Source organism: Carex rostrata, chromosome 23 (genome assembly GCF_964058835.1).
Source record: "Carex rostrata chromosome 23, lpCarRost1.2, whole genome shotgun sequence".
Classification (NCBI taxonomy): Eukaryota; Viridiplantae; Streptophyta; class Magnoliopsida; order Poales; family Cyperaceae; genus Carex; species Carex rostrata.
Genome location: NC_135940.1, coordinates 2,912,956 through 2,932,964, shown reverse-complemented (window position 1 = coordinate 2,932,964; position 20,009 = coordinate 2,912,956). Strand labels below are relative to the sequence as shown.

At 33.4% G+C, this 20,009-nt stretch overlaps 2 protein-coding genes across 7 annotated transcripts; one reads left to right on the top strand and one right to left on the bottom strand.

Moving 5' to 3' along the window:
- The first annotated feature begins 2,833 nt into the window (after window positions 1-2,833).
- LOC144574605 (xylan O-acetyltransferase 12-like) lies at window positions 2,834-10,008 on the top strand. The gene is made up of 5 exons (XM_078324602.1): window positions 2,834-3,468; window positions 6,657-6,828; window positions 7,473-7,675; window positions 8,577-8,735; window positions 9,464-10,008. Exons 1-5 carry the CDS (start codon window positions 2,840-2,842, stop codon window positions 9,807-9,809), a joined length of 1,509 nt encoding a protein of 502 aa, XP_078180728.1. The 5' UTR covers window positions 2,834-2,839; the 3' UTR covers window positions 9,810-10,008.
- On the bottom strand, window positions 7,372-13,492 carry SLP1 (Calcineurin-like metallo-phosphoesterase superfamily protein). 6 transcript variants are annotated; one of them, XM_078324604.1, is made up of 10 exons: window positions 13,178-13,492; window positions 12,981-13,078; window positions 12,766-12,879; window positions 12,464-12,676; window positions 11,699-11,834; window positions 10,986-11,152; window positions 10,795-10,883; window positions 10,262-10,334; window positions 10,056-10,169; window positions 7,372-7,639 (listed from the first exon to the last, which is right to left on the bottom strand). In XM_078324604.1, exons 1-9 carry the CDS (start codon window positions 13,353-13,355, stop codon window positions 10,083-10,085), a joined length of 1,155 nt encoding a protein of 384 aa, XP_078180730.1. In that variant the 5' UTR covers window positions 13,356-13,492; the 3' UTR covers window positions 7,372-7,639; window positions 10,056-10,082. The 6 variants fall into 6 exon arrangements, with proteins under 6 accessions (XP_078180730.1, XP_078180729.1, XP_078180733.1 ...); XM_078324603.1 differs by lacking the exon at window positions 7,372-7,639 and adding an exon at window positions 8,470-8,732; XM_078324607.1 differs by lacking the exon at window positions 7,372-7,639 and adding an exon at window positions 8,470-8,732 and having other exon boundaries at window positions 10,262-10,331.
- Between the last annotated feature and the right edge of the window lie 6,517 nt (window positions 13,493-20,009).

Here is a 20,009-nt window from a genome sequence, read left to right as displayed (position 1 = left end):
TACATGTGTGATTAACATTTAATAATTCTAACCCAAATGCCAACACAAACTGACATAGACCTAAAAGGTCCAGTAGGCAGTAGGTACAGGCATATCTTTATGTGTGTGTATACTCAAAGTACCCAGTACCATACACAACTGCAATTTGATGTAGGGACAAGCTGGGAATTTGTCAACTCATTGCAAGCAATTAGTGTTGTGATAAAACCCACCCGGTCCAGGACCGAACCGGCCAACCTGTGAACCGGATCGGACTATTTTTCAAACCCGGACCGGACCGTTCCTTTGCTAGTCATGGGTTTAGGAAGGGTTCGGTTCAAATTTTTTGAGCCAACCCGTGCTAAACCCTACCCGTTCCAACCCGTGGACCGAACCGGACTAAACCCGCTCAAAACCATGCCAACCGGACCTAACCCCTTCCAACCGGTGCCAAACCGAAGCTAACCCCTTCCAACCCGTGCTAAACCCCCTCCAACCCGCCCGGGATCCCCCTCAAACCCTCCCCAACCCCTAGCTAGAATTAAAAAAAAATGAACAGGACCGGACCGTGGACTGTGGACTGTGGAAACCAAGGGTTGAGTACGGGTTTGGGTTGGCTTCAAAGAACCGGACCCGTGTGAACCCATGTACCCCCGCCAACCCGTGCCCCCGCCAACCAGTGGCCCGGCCGGGTTTGGATCGGACCAGACCAGACCAGACCGTTTTTAATACACTACAAGAAATAGGCATTTGAGAAATAAGACGGTTGATGGGGAGTACTATGAATCCTCCTCAAGTAATCATCTCACAGTTTTGTACCGGTACTCACCCTCTCTACCGGTACAAGCCCTTTCAAGAATTAAGCTGGTAAGCAGCCAACAATGAAAATACTTCAGTGATGGATCCTGGAGTCAAATAGCCGATGGAATGGAATGGAGCTACAGTTTGCAAAAAAGTTATCCACTTTATTGTCCATATTATTTGACTAATAATTTGGCAAAAAATAAAAAGAGTTGGCTGAATCAAATTATATTTTAAGCATTGTATTTTTTTTTTTTTTTGGAAATCATGAATTAGAGGTCAAGATATCCAACACCCTTTCAAACCCCTATATATATTACAGAGGATTTCTCCATTTTGTGAATTTCAAAATCATGACATCTCACATGGAAAGCATGTATCTTTGTCACTAGAACAAAGTATTGTATTTAATTATAGTTTCTTAACTTATTACATTTAATCAAAATTGTAATATAATAAACTTCAATAAAGAGGTTATATCACTTCAATAAGGTTATTACTAATATTGTGGGTAATTTGGTCTTTATGTTTATTTTCATATTAAAACATAATAATTATTCACGCCTCCTAACTACATTCTTAATCCTTGTATATTATCAAAGTACATGTGCTCTTTAGTGAACAAGCCCCTAGTAATTATTTAAGAAAGACCAAATATTTAACAAAAAGAAGTTAAAAGAAGGTTGATAAATGTATGTTGCAAGCAAAAGCGACCGAGCAAAATAAGTCCTTATTTATCATCAAAATATATACCCTCCAACATATTTCTTTCAGAGAAAAAAAAAATTGTTAATTAGCTTTAGGAATCAACTTAGCACGTCCTTATTTAATGTTTTATGAAGTCTTGAACCTATCTTCTTTAGGAATCAACTTAGCACATTAGTCAAATTATCCCTTAAATTAGCATGTCCTTTGCAACTGTAAATTAGCTTTCATTAACAGAACCTTATAATACAATCAAGTATAATTTTGTCCTTATCTTATAGTTATAGTTAAAGGGAATATTATCTTCTTCTCTTTTTTTTTTTGAAAATCTTTACAGAAACTGCGAAGTCGTGAGGGGGAATCAAACTCTCGACCTTTGGTTAAGGGAATATTATCAAACTAGCAGTTACTAATTGGGGAAATTAGCTTGAGTTTACCAAAATAAATATAATTATAGAGATATCATATTAATTAACCACCTCAACCTGCACTCAATCTGAATTCTTTTTTTATCTTAAACACACAAACATGGATATATATGATGTGCACAATGCACCAATCAAATATAAAATCGTCTAAATAATGGTAGTTCCCAAGCACCTTGCGCAACTTTCTTTTTGTTCCTTTAATCATAGCTTTTTTAATTAAAAAGATTAAGCACACTTTAAATTCCCTTGGCGCACAAGGTCAGTGAAAATCACCTTTTTTAGGTAGGAGTAGGTTTACATAATTAATTTGTTTAGACTAATGTAGGCCCCCCCTGGTCTCCGTAGTCAAATTTACACTACATAACATCAAAATGTATTGGTGATGTTATTAATTAATTTTTATATATCAGCAATGGTCAGTATATCATGAAAAGAAAAAGAAACTTTTATAGAGCACTAGTAAAATCAAGATTTAGCAAATTTGTAGTTGACTTCCAAATTCAAAACACATAATCAAACAACTTTTTTTTCTTTCTTATATATGCACCAAGAATAGAATATTGTATTATTTCATGCCACATTTATTTGCACAGGACCATGCACGGAGCTTTCCTTATAATAAAATATATATATCTGACAACATATTGGTCGCTATTGCATTTTGGTATGTAGCAAATCTGCCTCAAGATTCATTTATAGCATCATTATTAAGTAAATACATTTATGCAAATTAATAATGATAAAGCGTGTACCATTTATTGAATTAATTGACACAAATCATCCGGTAGAGAACCACCAAAAGAATATGAAATGCACTCTGAAAAAGTGGGGAAAAAAAAAGTTCAAACCAAGGTCCTTATTGTCATACAAAATTTTTTTGAGGGAGCAATATGTTAAAATAGTCAGCTATAATAAAATGACAAACCATGGTACCCGTACCAAACCCAGTATCCTACAAAGAAGCAATCTCTATTTTAGCTTCACCAAGCAGCAAGAGAGAGAGGAGAGAGGAGAGACAGAGAGAGATGACTGTGCACCAGGCACCATTGGGGCTTAGATCCTACTTTAGCTCATTCATTGTTTTCTTCTTAATTTGTTTCTCTTTCTCTATCTTACTAAATCATATCCAAAACCAAACCCAAAACCAAGTAGAATCATCCATAGATAATGCCCAAGAAAACCAAAATTATACATTATTTGTAGATACCCAAGATGAAAGCCCCAATCAAGCACCATTTGTAGATAGCCAAGATCAATCTCTTTTTTTGGTAGATGTCGATACAACCAACAGAAGGAATGAACCGGAAGAGCGAATTATTAGTATCGGCCGGGGTGGCGGTGGCCGTGACAATGGCAGTGTAAATCGTGATGATGAAGAGAAGGACAAATGCGACTTTTCGGTAGGCCGGTGGGTGTACGACAATGTCACCAGGCCACTGTACAGTGGGCCCAAGTGCAAGTTCATGCATGATGAGGTGGCATGTGATAAATATGGTAGGAATGATACCAGGTACCAGCATTGGAGGTGGCAACCTAAGGGATGTGATCTTCCAAGGTAATCATTCTAATTCTATGTTTAGATTTTTTTTTTTTTAATAAAAATAGAGGCCAAACTTTTCAACTTTATATATTCACAAATAAAAAGTTTATCATCCGAATTTAGAAACTATGATCTATGTCTGAACCACTAGACTAAATAGTGATATTCTTTTTTAAAATTTGTGTAAAAAAAATAAAAATGTTTCTGAAACTACCATTTTTGGTTCTTAGATAAAGTAAATTTTCAAATATCCTAGGATAATGAGCTTGCATTCTATGGATACACTTTAATCATTATTGGGTATATATATAACTCCACAGCAAAGTGTTATTTTGAATTTAAAAAAAAAAAACTGTGAAATTAACACTTCGTTTTTTTTTTATTCAAAGAGAACAGTGAAGTGTTGATTTTGTGGATACTACATGAGTACTAACAACAGGAAATCTATCTGTACATTGAGATTAAAATGTTGAGGTGTTTTTAGTATTTATGGACATAGTTGTATCTAGGTAAATTAGGAAGAATATAACTGCATTAATTGATTTACGCCTTTATTTATATATGGAGATGGTTGGTTGGTTTTCTGGTTTTTTTAAATTGGTGTTCTTCAATTTAATGATTTCCTTCCAAATTAAAAGTTGGTCTGTATTTCAAAAGGTACTAAATTTTAAGACAATTACTCATGACAGTTTATAGTAGTCTGTTTTATTACAATTGAATTAATGAATATGTGACATCCTATCCGATATGTCATGTAACATCCAATGAATAATTAAAATGCTTGCCTCACTGTATATGACACATATTTCATATCTAGCTTTTCTTACTTCTTTTTTTTTATTAAATATTGTTAAATCTCTGGCCCTTGTATAAATTAGAAGTGCTAACTTAATCAAAATATAAAAAGGCCTCACCATAGTACATGGGTAATGATTACTAACGCACTAAATCTTATATAAACTATATATAGTGATTACAAATGCAATTCAACTCATTGTCCACATAAAAGTTCTAGTGTTTTATACTTTAATTTGTACACACTAGATATAAACAGTTGTGAATATATATATAAATAAACAGCTAGTATGTTCAATATAATATAATTATATCGAAAACGGGTTGTTATCAAACCTCAAAACTAATTATATCGAAAAACTAGAAAAGTGAATAAAAATAGAAAGCAATAATATATTTATTATTTTTCCCCTCGTAGATTATTTTAAAATCTTCTATAGATTTATTGTTTTTGGCTCTGAATAATTAATTAGTAACATTTTTAATTACTCAAAAAAAAATTAAGTAACATTTTCTTCACTGATGCTAGATCAATGGGAATCATTACTTTTTTACTTTCATGATTGCTTAATTCAAATTCCAGAACAGCATTGAATAAACTAATAAGAACTATTATGAACACCAAGCTCGAGAAATATCAGTCTTTAGTCTCGTTGCTATATATAATACCCTCTATTTTTTAAACTAATTAGATGGGAATCCTTTATGACATATTTAAATATGAGCTATTTGTCCTCCATTTTATATTGAAATAATTAAATGATAATACGTACAAGAATCTCTATCTCGACCTGCTTTCCCTCACAAAAAGGGAAAAAAAAAAAAAAAAAATTGCTGTCCCTTTTTGCATGTATAGTACAACATCTTAGTCGTAACATATTATTAAGACTGATGGATTGCTGTCCCTTTTGCTTTCCTTGTAAGATATAGTGGTTGACTGCCACACAGCACCGTCAACCAAATTCCAATAAATTGACATTCTTTAATTATAACTATGTACAAATAAATTCAGGAGACCATTTATTATTGGGTGCATAATATATAATAAGCTAGCTAGCATGTAATTTCATTTTTTGGTATAATTTAAATGCACTTTGATATCATTGAGTTAAGTGTTTTTGTGCTAACGTAATATTTTATAAAAGAAATAGTAGAGTAATACTTTTCAGATTTAACAATATTTGAATTGTGCATTCCAAAACAGCATTTACACTATTTCATATAGCACAAATTTAATACTTTTTTCAGTATTCCTTCATATCATAGTTTGTTTGTCATTATGAGTAATACATGGTAGTAACATTTGGATTATGAAAATAAACAAAGAAATTAATTAAAGTGGTTGGTGAAGCAAGGAGCAGGAGACTAATTGCCGACACAAAAAATCCTTTTCATATCTTACCTTTCTACCATGCAAAACTAATAAAATGTGGATTTAATTAATTGGCACATAATGTTTCTTCTTGCTGGATTTAATTAATTAGTGCATTGGCCAAAAAAAATCATCAGTAATAAATTATATAGATAATTAGTTCGCACAGAATGATCAGAATTTCCATTTTAAATCTTATATGTAATTAATTTGGCCCTTATATTAGCATTGTTTAAACAACAACTTAATTAAGTTCATTATTCATATCACCATCTATTTCATTTTGATATGTAAATAAACATGTAAACATTATTTTTATCAACATCAACATTGAATCTGATGTTATAATGCATTGAACCTTTGTTGACATGAACATTGAATCTGATGTTATAATGCATCAACATCATTAATTTCCAATCAACGACCCAGTGAAATTGAATCTGATGTTATAATGCATCAACATCATTTCCAATTAGTTACAGAAATTGATATAGAGGTACAACTATAATCCATTGCATCAATTTAATATTTCTATCTATATCATCAAATTAATTACATGCTTAACTCATATATGAAGAGGATTTAAAATTCTATGTGCTTTCTTAAGGAATTAATTTTGTAGGATGGATCAATTTAGTTAAACAAGAAACATAGAAGACCAACAAAATGATAATTTCATAACTACCAAGAACCTAAAAGGAAATAAAACTATTATTTGTATGATTTCCTCAATTATAAAATAAACAATACCTATATCTGTGGTCAAAACCTAAATGAAGATTAAAATAATTTAACTTAATAGAGGAAACCTAACCACCAACCCTAAAGACATTTGGCATCATTGGTCTTAGGCACCTTTTTGTACTCTATTATTTTGAATAACAATGCTTTTTATCAATTATGTGGGTCTCTTTGAATTAGGTGCTCACTCTCCTTCTCTTTTTCTCTGTCATTATTTCTATATGTCGGTCACTAAATTAATTAATTTATAGCCTACTTTTCCCAACTTTCTGCTTTTCTTTGTCAATTTTTGTAGGTTTGATGCAAATACATTTTTGGAAAAGATAAGAAACAAGAGAATGGTTTTTGTTGGAGATTCACTAAATAGAAATCAATGGGTCTCTATGGTGTGTTTGGTGGAATCCGTTGTTCCTGAGGAGCACAAGACCCAGACCTTCAACGGTTCCCTCATGTCCTTTAAAGTCATGGTAGGTACACCATTTTTAGGGGTTACATGGAAAAGGGGAATAGCTTGATTATTTGGTACACTATTAACCCAACTCACATGTGCATTTGTTTGGCTTCACATGTTTTGTTTACCGAATTAATATCACCTAAGGTAACAACATATCTATGCTTAGATTCGGACCGTCCGATCAGAATCAACACAAATATTAGAGAGCCCGATTGATCCCGATTTTGATCAGACAATATGAATATTGCCAGACTCTTATTTACCAAGGTTTTCCTAAATTAGGATACACTGCAACTCAAATTTTGAGTCTTCATCCGATTAAAATTCGCATAAATATTGAAAAGACCCCATGCATTTCAACTTGGATCGAATTAATTGGTCGGAATTATGATCGAACGGTTTTCATTCTATCTGCTTTTCCTTTTTGCTTTTTAATGTGGACTTGTTTCAATGGTTTTTTTTTTTTTTTATCAATCTATGTTAATGGCTGCATTATTTGATATTCAAAATTCTTTTCCTTCTTTCAAATGCCAATAAGCCCATGTACAAGCCCTCAAACGTTGATCAATTTAATTTTACAATTCTAAGAACTTTAACTAGTAAGTAAGAAGTTTAATTAGAGTACTAATCGCAATGGTTTCATAATTACAATTTCAGTCGCATAATGCATCGATAGAATTCTATTGGTCGCCTCTCCTGGTTGAATCGAACTGCGATAATCCAATCATCCACCGTGTATCGAATCGAATCATGCGCGCTTATACCATCGACAGTCACGCGAAATATTGGAAGGATGCAGATATTATTGTATTCAACGCCTATGTCTGGTGGAAAAAACCCAACATGAAAATGAAAGTCTGGTAAGTTTTCTTCAAGAATTACACCATTTATGTTACAATAATGTAATTCTGCATCATAATTTAGTACTAAAAAATTCAAAATAAAGCCGAAAAATCTAATTAAAAATTATGAATTTAAACTCAGAGACACAACACAACTCAATCCTGTCTCAGGAAAGCCTAACAAGAAGATGAAAATTTTGTGTTTGTAAATTCTTATTTGTGTGCATTACGCAAGTACATGTCAAACTTGTGTGTAGCATTTATTTACGAGTGAGACTGGTACTTTGCAATAGCACATCAATCTATGCTATGGATCTATATTTCGATCTCAAAGTCCAAACAGTCAATGATATTCATACAAAATTACTCGGAGATCAAATTTTATATATTTTAAAAAAATACTATTCATACAAAATCACCGGATTTAAAAATTCTGGACCAACCAAAAGTATTGATTTTGAACCTATCTAAAAAAATCTAAAAAGAAAAATCAGGTCTTCAACTACTTTTTCATCTGATGATCATGTTAAACTTCAGATTGACTATTTTAACTTCTAAAATAGAGATATGAATCCATAGTACATGTCAATCCATGTTTTGCAAAGTACCATATTTACATGTAAATGGGCACAGGTAGAATGTTTCAAAGTAATAACTTGTAGTTATCTATGAATTTTCCATGCAGTTTAGTTTAAGTTTGAGTTAATATATTGGTTTCAGTGAGTGCATTACTCCTGTTATATTAGAAAATACAATTCAAATTTGTTGACTTCTGATGATTTAATGAACTGTAAATTAAAAAACTCCAAAAAGATCAGAATGGCTTAGCTTTACAATTAACACTAGCAGCTAGTCCTGTATGTATTTACATTCCTTTTTCCTTAAAAATGTCTACAAGTAATGAAATTTCACCAAACAGGTACGGTTCGTTCGAAGATGGAGATGCAGTATTAGAAGAGGTTGAAATGTTTGAAGGGTTTGAGGTTGCTTTGAAGTCATGGTCTCAATGGTTAGAGAGAAATCTCAACAACACAGACAAACGCTTGTTCTTTGTCAGCCTCTCGCCTACTCATGTCTGGTAAGTCATCAAATAATTTGGAATTTTAATCTTCAAGGTAGTATAATCAATTTGTAGAGATTCATGGGGACCTTGTTTGGTACTTGAATTCCATACCATACAAAGAGATAAGGTACAAATAATATTGCAACAGGGCTACAATCTTGGTCCTTCAGTACATGAACAGGTTGTATATATCACTATAGGTACAGGTACAGTAATATACAACCAGCTTGAGTGAGTCTATGGTACTATGCACATCACGTATTGGTCTGCACTGTCGATAAATATCTTCATTTTTAGGTTCAAATAGTCAATCTGAATCGTTAAAAATTATCTCTGTACGAAAATGTACTTGCAGACTAAATTTTACATTTTTTAGAATTTTTTTAGATTGGTAGAAAATCACTACTTTTGAATAGTCTAGAATTTATTACATCTAAATATCTACAAAAATAGTAAACAAATTGCAAAAAATGTAAAAATTTAATCTTCAGGTATATTTTCATACGGAGATCAAGTTGAACAGTTCAGATCGACTATTTGAACTTTGAAAACGGAGATATTGATGCATAGTGCAAACCAATCCACGCTATGCATAGTACCATAGCATCACTCAACCAACTCCATATATTAGAGTCCAAATAAAGCTCCAACACCTCAACTAACAAATGGAAAAACAAAAAAGAATTTCTCACGTTTTATTCAAAAAATTCATCGTACTACGTGATAAATTCTAACTATTTTAGGGGCCAAGAGTGGGGTGCAGCTCCAGATGACACGTGCTATGGTGAAACTGAGCCTATATTCAAAGAGGGGTACAGAAGTGATGGGTCGGACTATGGCATGATGCATACAGCTGAGCGCGTAATTGAAAATTTAAAACCCAAAGGGGTAAATGTGCAAATAGTCAACATCACTCAGCTTTCAGAGTACCGAAAGGACGGCCACCCATCAATTTATAAGAGGCAATATGTTAATTTAACCGAAGCACAACTTGCAAACCCTAAAAGTTATTCCGACTGTAACCATTGGTGCTTACCTGGTGTACCAGATGTGTGGAACGAATTTTTGTATGCTTATATGGTATCATGATATGACAGTTTGGATTTTTGTTTGTAGATGTAACTAGTTTATTTAACAGTTTATCTTTTGCTTGTTGGATTTTGAGCTTTTTTGAAGAATTGTAACCAATATATACGGGACACCGATCTTGCATATTTGTAATGAAATGAAAAGATGCTCTGTAAGGTGCCTTGTACTATGAAATGGAAGTCACAATTCATGATGTTTATAATTTATTGTTGGAAATTTATAGTCTAAACAATGCAAATAATATACCTTAAAAAGTGATTAAGATGGCTTGTTTCATATGTAATCAAGAACCTCCAGTTCATCAAAAGAATCTGTGTCTCTCTTCAAAACTCTTGCTTTGTTATCTACTATCTCTAAAACCTAGAACCAAAGACCAACACAACAATCAAAATTTGCATCTCACAAGTAGAAATTCAAAAGAAAAAAAAAATAGAATATCTGAAAAAAATTACCTCAGGACTTGAATTAAGAACTCCACTTGACATGCCTACATCAATGCACCAAACTCGGTCGTCGTACATGCTGCTGGTGATATAAAAACAATTTTGTGTGAGTACAATTCAGAATACTTCACAATTAACACTTAAGCTACAATTTTTTTTAGGGTTAGGATCAATTAGCAATTTTTTATCTTGACAATCTTGCCAATTATAAAAAATTGAAATTCACCTAGGAAATCCAACATTTAATGCATGATCTATATGATACATATATCATGCCAATAAACAAATGGTGAGAATTGGAGCACTCTTTCACCCTTCATCAAACAATTAAAGTTTTCAATGGTCTGAATTTAATGACCCTTGCTTCATTATCATCAGCAACAAACTGTGAAATTTTATAAGTGTACAAATATGTGTCGAACAATGCACCTACAAACTTACTTTCATTTTTTTTTAAGCTTTTTTCAATTGATTTGAGAATTGTTGTCAATATCGTCAAATAATTACGCTGTCAAAGATCCCAACATTATTTTGCAACAGACCTGTTTACTCCGTTAATCTGAGGAGTATGGCCCACAACCATCCCATTAGCTTTGATTTCCTCAAGTGTCCTTTTTGCTATAGATGATATCTAAACAAACAAAAAAAGAAGAAAAAAAAGAAAGATAAGTTTTCCTACAAGTGATGGCATTTGGTAATTGCGTAGAATACTTTGCAATTAGACTCGACTCACCTTATGCGGGTTTTTCCCAAGTGGACCTGGTTCGCGGGAGTATAAGCGGCTCCATACAACACTGTCATATCCTTTTAATGCAATAAAAGGCATTTCGGAGCCGTCTCGTTTTAAGCCTCTCATCCAATCTGACACTTCTTTGTTCATGCGCTCCACCCCATATTGCACTTTATATAAAATTATCATGTAAATGCCAACAAATCTCTATATAGTGTGCACATGCATGATATGATTCCACATTATATGCAAATTAAGCCTAGAATTGTTTTTACGCGCTCCACCCCATACTGTACTATACTTAAAATTATCATGTAAAGTATAAGAAACCACTATAATAGTAGGAATCACGTCACTATACGACAACACATGCATGGTATGATTCAACATTATGTGTGAATTCTTACTTCCTCAAAAAATGCCTCAAACAAACTTTGTGCCAAATTAGCCCTCAATTATGAATTGATGGCTGACTTAAGCCAAACAACCCCTTTAAACACCAAGCTGTGCAATAAAACCCCAAATTAACTAGTTTTGCATCAATTATCCCTCAATCAAGCAATTAGTCCCCAAAATTAAAACCAATCTGCAATTAAATGCAAGTGAGACTCAACTTAACCCATGTCACTCTCAGTTGTTACTTTACGAAGCAAGTTACCATTTAACACAAATTAAACACCAAGCTAAGAAAAGAAATGTGAGAGAAAATACTTTACCATGATGTGGGAGTAGGCCACCATGGCAAAATATCCAATCGTTTATTTTTAGAACGACAGGATGGCGTGACAATTCACATGCTAATGCACCACCAGGATTTAAGAGCGCTGACCTGGCAACAACTCCCTTCTGTCTCTGTCCCAATATTTTTCATAATTCTGTCAGCAAAAAAAAAAAATATCGAACCACGCTTTAGGTACAAAGCAATTAAAAAAATCACTCAACTAGAGGTGTCAAATTCGCAAAGGTTCACATAAAAGAAAAAATTTAAGAGTGAGGCTATGGTACTATGCATAGCGCAGATTGGTTCGTACTACGGATCAATATTTTTATTCTCAAAGTCCAAATTGTCGATCTGAATTGTTCAACATGGTTTTTATATGAAAATACACTTGCAGACTAAATTTTACCTTTTTCAGAATTTTTTTACTATTTTTTTTTAGATAGGTAGAAAATCACTACTTTTGAATGGTCTAGAATCTTCATATCAAGTGATTTTTTACCTATCTAAAAAAATAGTAAATTTTTTTACATTTTCATATGGAGATCATGTTGAACAGTTTAGATCGATGTTTGGACTTGGAAAAGGAGACATCGATCCATAGCACAAGACCAATATGCCCTATGCATAGTATCGTAGCCTCACTCAAAATTTTATCAAATATTTCGTTGCATTCTTTATGCTCCCTACTGAATTAATATCAAACTAAAAAAAGTTGCTTCTGTTTGATCCATGCCTAATAGGGTGTTTCAATAGTAGATACCTTCACAAGATTCCAAGGGCTCCATTTTTTGTTTCCCGAGGCACGTTCTTCTTTCAACATCTCAGACACATAAATCCAACTAAGAAAAGCATCATCCCAATTTCCTTTACATTCTTCCAAATATTCCACAAAATTTGCACACTCATCAAATGCGCCAGGGTCGACATACCTAAAATCGCCTTGTATGTTCATTGTTTCATGATTCCCATTTACCTTAAGTTTAGCATAACAATAAGATTACAATTATTAAGTAGAAAATACAGAATGTGAAAAACAAGAATGAGTAAATAAGCAAGACAAACCTGAAAAACAGCACCACCTTCAGATTTTGCTTGCACACTGAGTGACTTGAGCAGAGACAAAATTGCAATTTCATCCTCACCTCGGTCGAGAATATCTCCTACTTGAACCAAGACCTGCTCTCAATTTCAAACAACCAAAGGTAGCATTGCTAGTGCAATTTTATAACTTTTTAAGAAAAAAAAATCATAGAGATTGTTAATTGAGAAATTATTACTGTGTCTCCACCAGTCCATTGATAACCATCTAAGCTCAGAACCCCAGCCATTTGAAGTGCACATCTAGTCTGAGATAAATCCCCGTGCAAATCACCCACTGAAAATCACTTTATTTCATCAAATTAGAAAAGATAGCACAAAGAACTTTATTAAACCATACGAGTTCAATAGACTAAACTAAAAAAGTTAACCTAACCTCCGACAATACGTCGCTCTGGAGCGGAAACAAAAGTGGGAGGGTCTCCATTTACGACGATCGGCTTGACGCCTCCATTGACTTGAACTCGAGGAGAGTAGCACTGCACGACGAACTTCGACTTCGACCTAGAGGCGGCGTGAATATGCACAAAATTGAGAGAACAACAGGCAGCCATGCGATTGCGCAGTCGCGCTTATTTCCCCCTTTGGAAAAACTGATCCCTCCTATTTTTTTCTCTCTATAGTAAGGGAAACAAAACTCGTGGTCTGATTTTGGGGTCCATGGAAAGGAATGAAATATGCGTTTCGCGCCAGGTTCTCAGTTTCCCAGCCACCAGTTTTTTTTTTTTTTTTTTTTTTTTTTTTGACGATAGCCACCAGTTTGTTATCAGTCCCACTAAACCTCGAACATATCGCCTATACTAACTCAAATTTTGAATTTAGATCATAACCGTCCGATCAGAATACGCACGACTATTAAAGTTTCTGGCGCATTACATCTCGGGCCCGATTGGCCCGGATTCTGATCGGACGGACTCGATCCAAGCGTAAAATATGAGTTACTTTAGCGAATATTGGATTTACTAACATCTGCGAGCTTGTCTCCTGTCCAATTGTGGAGATTTCTTTCGAGCTTGTATTAGATGATCTGACCCGTTTATTTGGGATCGGACAGTCATTTTAACACATCTAGTGTCGCATTTGTAATGGACGGTACCTATCTTCTGCGCGGATCGAATAAACTACGTAGTAGCGGAGAGTAACAAAAAGGTCATGTTTAGGTGTTTCACTGTTGCGTCCTGTTCTGTGTTCTATAACTTGTACCGAGTTTCTGACGAAGAAGAAAAACCTTGTATTTAAAGTGCACTGTAATGGGAGGTCAGCAAAAGTTTTATTTCTGATAAGTTGATTTTTAAACTTTTAATTTTATGTAACAAATTGTTATAATATCCTTAAATGTTGACAGCATAATATTGAAAATAGAGACCACAGACACTACAGGCACTTATAGTGGTCGTTCGCCATAGAGGATCTCAACTTTGTTACGTGGTAGAGACTAGAGACTAGAGAAAACCTCCTCCCAAACCCGGCCCATTAAATTTATTATGAGCCTGTATCCTGTGAATTGGAGCGGATTTTGGTCCACCTGCTCCAAGTCCATAATGTTTCCAATTTTAGGTGGACGTGGCCCATTTTCGATCTTCCCTTCGTCAAATTTCAAGTTTGTGATTCGGATTCTACAACACAGTCAAATATAATCGGAGAAGAATCTCATCTCATGGGTAGACCAAACTAGCTAGGTATGATATTCAATCCGAGCCATTCAATACACGTCAACATTTACGTACTCAGTTTAAATTTACGCATGATTTACAATTTTAAGTTTTCTCACAAATTTCAACAGATCGAATGGTGTAATTTAAATTGTTCTGAACTGATTACTCTTTGAAGTCCGTTACTAATTAATAATACTGAATAAATTATCCTGTAAGAAAATATATATAAAAAAAAGGAACATGAGGCCTTTTTTTTTTTATCTTAGTTCTGTATACAGAGCAGACAGTTGTACAAAATTCGTAAATTATTTGCATCTTTATCAAATTGATAAATACAGTATTAATTAAAATAACAACGTGATATTTTGAGATTATTAGGTTATTTCTTTATTTTTTCCATATTTAACTAAAATTAAGAATATTTTCTGGGGTATATTCTCCCTTAAGTGGATAAATAATTCATTAATGCTAGTGATCAAACACATTTTAATTATAAAAAATAGTAAATTGCATATGCCAATTTAACTATTATATAGAGAATAAAGAAACTAAAATGATTAGTCGAGTATATTCTCCCTTGAGTATATAGAGAATAAAGAAACTAAGGTATATTCTCCGAATTGTTCGAATTTCCACCGCACGAATTTTAAAGCTGTCAACTTTTCTTATTAACATTGTTCCGTAAATTTTAAATAAAACCAAATTGAATAAAATAACTCGATTTCGAATAAACTTATATTATTTCAGTAATATTCTCCATGAGATTTAATTAGAAACCGAATCGTCTGCCCTCCGGGGAGCAGGAAATTCCTACCCCCAGAGTATCTGCGGGGTGGGACTGATTACTGTTTAAGAGTTTAACTATTGTTACTGTTTTTAAATGGATTCCACCCACAGAAATTCTGGAAGCAGGAATTTCCTGCCCCACAGGAAGCAGTAGATTCGGTCTCATTTAATTAACCACTACTCAAATTAGTCACTGTTTATAGTCTTCAGATTTGGACAGCATTTTCTGACAAATTTCAGATTCAAAATCAGTGGCGGCATGGAGTAGACGGCACATCTCGTACCAATTTTCTTGGTTTTTTCGCTTGTTATTTTGGGAGGAATTTGAAAGGACAGAAATGTGTCAATTTTTTTAATGGCCATTTAATTCACAAGATGCTATAAAGATAAGGCTATGCTATGCTATGCTAGTTCAATTTCCCCTTTTACCTCCTCACATTCATGTGATATCACATCAATATCAATATTACTTCTAAATCCAGCTTGACCTACTGCTATTTATGACTAAGCTAGATCCACACATCAACCCTATTAGTTATATTATATATCATACCAATTTTTTGAAATTTTTATTTTCTATCAATTCCGGATTTTGTTTAAAAAAAAAAATACATTCTTCTAATTTTTATTTTTTCAATAATTAAAAATTGTTCAATATTATAGGTTGGGATTCTTAACTTAACAACCTTGACAATAGTCAAAATTGTTGGCAACGAATCCTTTACAGTGGTAAATTATAGAAGAGAAACATGGTTGTGTTGTGGTAATTAAAAAAACAGTGCATTTATGAGATGTTGGTTTAGAGGAGACCTAAATTTACAGGTCCAAGACCAAGCGGCAAGCAAGCCCAACCTCCCAACCTAGAATTTTGGGTTCTCTTGACTTTATTTTAGCCTACTAAAGAGTAAAGACAACTTCTTATTATTTTCTATTTCTCATATTAAAACAAGGCAAGCTCTAGTTACTAGGCTATACCCATATATTCACCCATTTATTGACAAAACCACCATAGGCATAGGCCATAGGGTGCCTATATTTCTTTATTTTCATATTCTTTTCCAAATAAATACTAATTATTAAAATTTATCAAGTACTTTACTATCTCAATTTAGAATTTTTAAGATATTTTCAAGAGTGAGTCTATGGTACTATGCATATCACGGGTTGTTACCGTGTTACGGCTCTATATTCGAGTTTTCAAATCCTAATGGTCGATCCGAACCGTTCATCTTGTTCTCCATATTAATATGTGTTTGGAGACCAAATTTTACATTTTTTGAAATTTTTTTACTATTTTTTAGATATTTAGAAATTCACTTGATCTGAAAATTCTGAACCATCCAAAAACAGTGATTTTCAATAAATCTAAAAAAATAGTAAAAAAATTTCAAAAAATATAAAATTTGGTCTCCAAACACATATTAATATGGAGAACAAGATGAACGGTTCGGATCGACCGTTAGGATTTGAAAACTCGAATATAGAGCCGTAGCACAGTAACAAATCGTAATATGCATAGTACCATAGACTCACTCTATTTTCAATATATATCTAATCCGCTAATTTTATTATTTTTTAGATAGATAAAACATTACCACTTCATATTAATATCACGGTGAGACCGTGAGAGTATGGTAATATACATATTACGTTATTACGGATAGACTCGTGTTATGGATCTATATCTCTATTTTAAAGTTCAAACAACCGATCAGTTAAATGTGATCTCTATATCAAAATGTGCTTAATCAAATTTACACTTTTCAGAAGTTTTTTATTATTTTTAGATAATTAAAAAATTGCTACTTCATATTAAGTAACTGTTTACCTATCTAAATAAGTAGTAAAAAAGTTCTAAATGTTAAATTTGATCTCTAAGTACATGTATTACATTTTAAATTTTGAAACAAAGATATAAATTCATTGCACGAATTGATCCGTATTATGTCACCATGGTCTCACTCATAAGTTTGATATATAATATTTACATGAGGAGGGATCCAATTACACTTTTTTTCGGTGACACCGAATTACACTCTATGTTTACAAAGTCCAAACAGTCGATTCAACTTGATGGATATGTTAAAATGTGCTTGCAGGTCAAATTTTACATTTTTCTGAATTTTTTTTACTATTTATTAAGATGGATACAAAAATTCAACGGTCTGAATATAACGATTTTGTTAAATACTTAATAAATAGTAAAAGAATTCCAAAAAATGTAAAATTTGATCTACAAGCACATTTTAACATATCCATTACGTTGAACGGTTTGAATCGACTGTTTGAAATTTGAAAACTTTAAAAATTAAAAGTGTAATTCGGTGTCACCAAAAAGGATGCAACTAGATCCCTCCTCTATTTACATATCATGCTTATAAAAACTGATGATATTTTATATATGATTCACCGTACATCATCGAGTAACTTGAATTTTCAATAATCTGAACTTGAAGCTTTCCAATGATATGCCTATAAAATTGCACGAAATTTATTTGTTATGCAATCTATGTGTCTAATGACATCCTATAAATTTACTTTTTTTATTTTCAATAATATTAAAAGGATGATCAAATACCTCTATTTTTAGTTTTACAATACCTTAAAATTTAAAGCTTAAATGTCAAAATAAAATCGTTAGATATGATCTATATCATTTTATCTATGCACATGTAAATGATATTTCTATTCAGTTTTATTAGAACTAAGATCTTGCAAAAAAAAAAAAAAAAACACTGATGTAGATAAATTGTGAATGTTAATTTTTTAACTTATTGATTTATATAAATTCAAAATTGAAAGTGATAACTTCTTATGTGCATGTAAAGCAAGTAATATAAATCACTGATTTTATTTTAAGATATAAATTTAATCTTTTTTTTGTTATTAAAAAATATAAAAGTAAAAGTGATATAGGCACAAAAATAAATAAATTTGAACCTTCTCTATTTGTTATTTTTTAATTCAATGTGAAAATTATTAAAATAACCATTATATTATCCATATGTGTATCACTTATGGTAAAGCTATTTGTTCGCGTGAAAGCGCAACGCAAGTTTCGGTACGCTTGGGAGCGTACCTTTTAAAACCGCGGTTACACCTTCCGATTAGGGTTGCAAGTGCACAACCCTATCGAGGAGTATAATCGGGTGTCGATCCACAGGGACGGTTTCTTTATCTAGAATCTACTTATCTCGACTAAAGACTAGAAGTGAGAAAGAGGGAGTTTTGGTACTTAATCTTCCTAAAGAATCAACTCAAGCAATCAAACAATGCAATAGAATAGTAACTGTGCAAGGAAAGGTATAAACTGTGTTTTGATTTAGGATAAAAGATGTTTCAAGGGTTTCAGACTTCATCTCTGATTTGCCTCTAGTGGTACGGGTCTTACCAAGTTGGTACGGCTAGGCCGCACCAACTTGGTCCGACCAAGCCGAGTGGGGCTTGGTACGGGTAGGCCGCACCACTCTTGTAAGACCCGTACTGATTTACCAGAACAGAGCTTACAAGTTCGAGTTGATGCATTTCTTGCTGGTACCTCGTATTAAACTCTTGAGAAAGGTTCAATTGACCATACCTAAGGTTCCTAAACCTCAACTCTCGTTTGTTGGTTCAAGATCTAGGTTTTGGAGTCAATTCTTCATCTTCTAGGGTTTCTAAACCTCAACTCTCGTGTTTTGGTCCAGATCCTCTAGTTGATTGATTGGAGATCTAAGGTATCCTCTAATCTATCAATTAGGGCAGAATTCAACCTTTCGGCTTCAATTCGAACAAGTCTATCTAAAGGGATTGGTTTGGTTGAGAGAAGGCAATGGTCACATGACCTTGTTAGGGTTGATCTACCACTATAGGCACACCATATGCAATCACAGAAAGACAAATCAATCAAGACAAGCAAATACACAATCAATACAATCAAAAGAGTTCATACAAGATCCAAATCAAGAAAAGCAACACAAATCAAGAAAATCCATCTACAAACCCTAGAAACAATGATCAACTACTCACAAGTCATAGATCTGTCCAGAAATACAAATAAAGAGATAAAGAGAGGCATGATAGAACTAGATCGAAGATCGGGAGTGGAGAAGAGGTTGATCCGTCGATTTTCGCCTCTTCCTCTTCCTTCTTCTTCTCTCCTTGCTCCTTTGCTCTCTTTCTCTCTTTCTCTCAGTTCTCAATCTGGAATGAAATGTGGATCCCCGAAAATGGAGAGATCCCCCGCTTTAAATAGCCTCTGCCAAGATTTGAATTCTGTCAGGCGGCATCTATGTACGGCCCGTACCAAGGTGGTACGGCCAGGCCGTACAAGATGGGAAAGAGCTGGATCGGCTAAGTCTAGTAAGGGCCGTACCAAGTCTGGTAAGGGCTGTACCAAGGTGTCCAAAAACGCCGTTTCTTCGTGTATTTTGCTCCAATCCTGCAGAAAACAAACAAACTCTCAGCAGTACCAAATTCTAAGGATATATCAATGAAATGCACATGATTTTGACAATTTAGAACATAAATTTGGTACGAAATCAAGTCAAATATAGGCTAAATATGCGAGGTATCACTATACCTCTATTTTTAAATTGCACCAAGTTCAATGCACACTCTAATAAAATCACATAATTTTGTCAATTTTCATATCAGTTGTCATCAGAGGCGAATCTACAGAGGCCAAATGGGGATCAATTGACTCCATTTATTTTCAAAAATTAATTATTATATATGCTCTTTTTGTATAGTTATAGTAAAATATTATGGGTATCTCAAAAATGACCC

Coding starts and splice junctions, on each gene's coding strand:
- SLP1 (XM_078324604.1), bottom strand. CDS start 13,355: ATGGCTGCCTGTTGTTCTCTCAATTTTGTGCATATTCACGCCGCCTCT. Junction 12,677..12,765: donor AAGGTGGTGCTGTTTTTCAG/GTTTGTCTTGCT, acceptor GCTAAACTTAAG/GTAAATGGGAATCATGAAAC. Junction 11,835..12,463: donor GCCCTTGGAATCTTGTGAAG/GTATCTACTATT, acceptor ATATTGGGACAG/AGACAGAAGGGAGTTGTTGC.
- LOC144574605 (XM_078324602.1), top strand. CDS start 2,840: ATGGTACCCGTACCAAACCCAGTATCCTACAAAGAAGCAATCTCTATT. Junction 3,469..6,656: donor AAGGGATGTGATCTTCCAAG/GTAATCATTCTA, acceptor CAATTTTTGTAG/GTTTGATGCAAATACATTTT. Junction 6,829..7,472: donor TCATGTCCTTTAAAGTCATG/GTAGGTACACCA, acceptor TTACAATTTCAG/TCGCATAATGCATCGATAGA.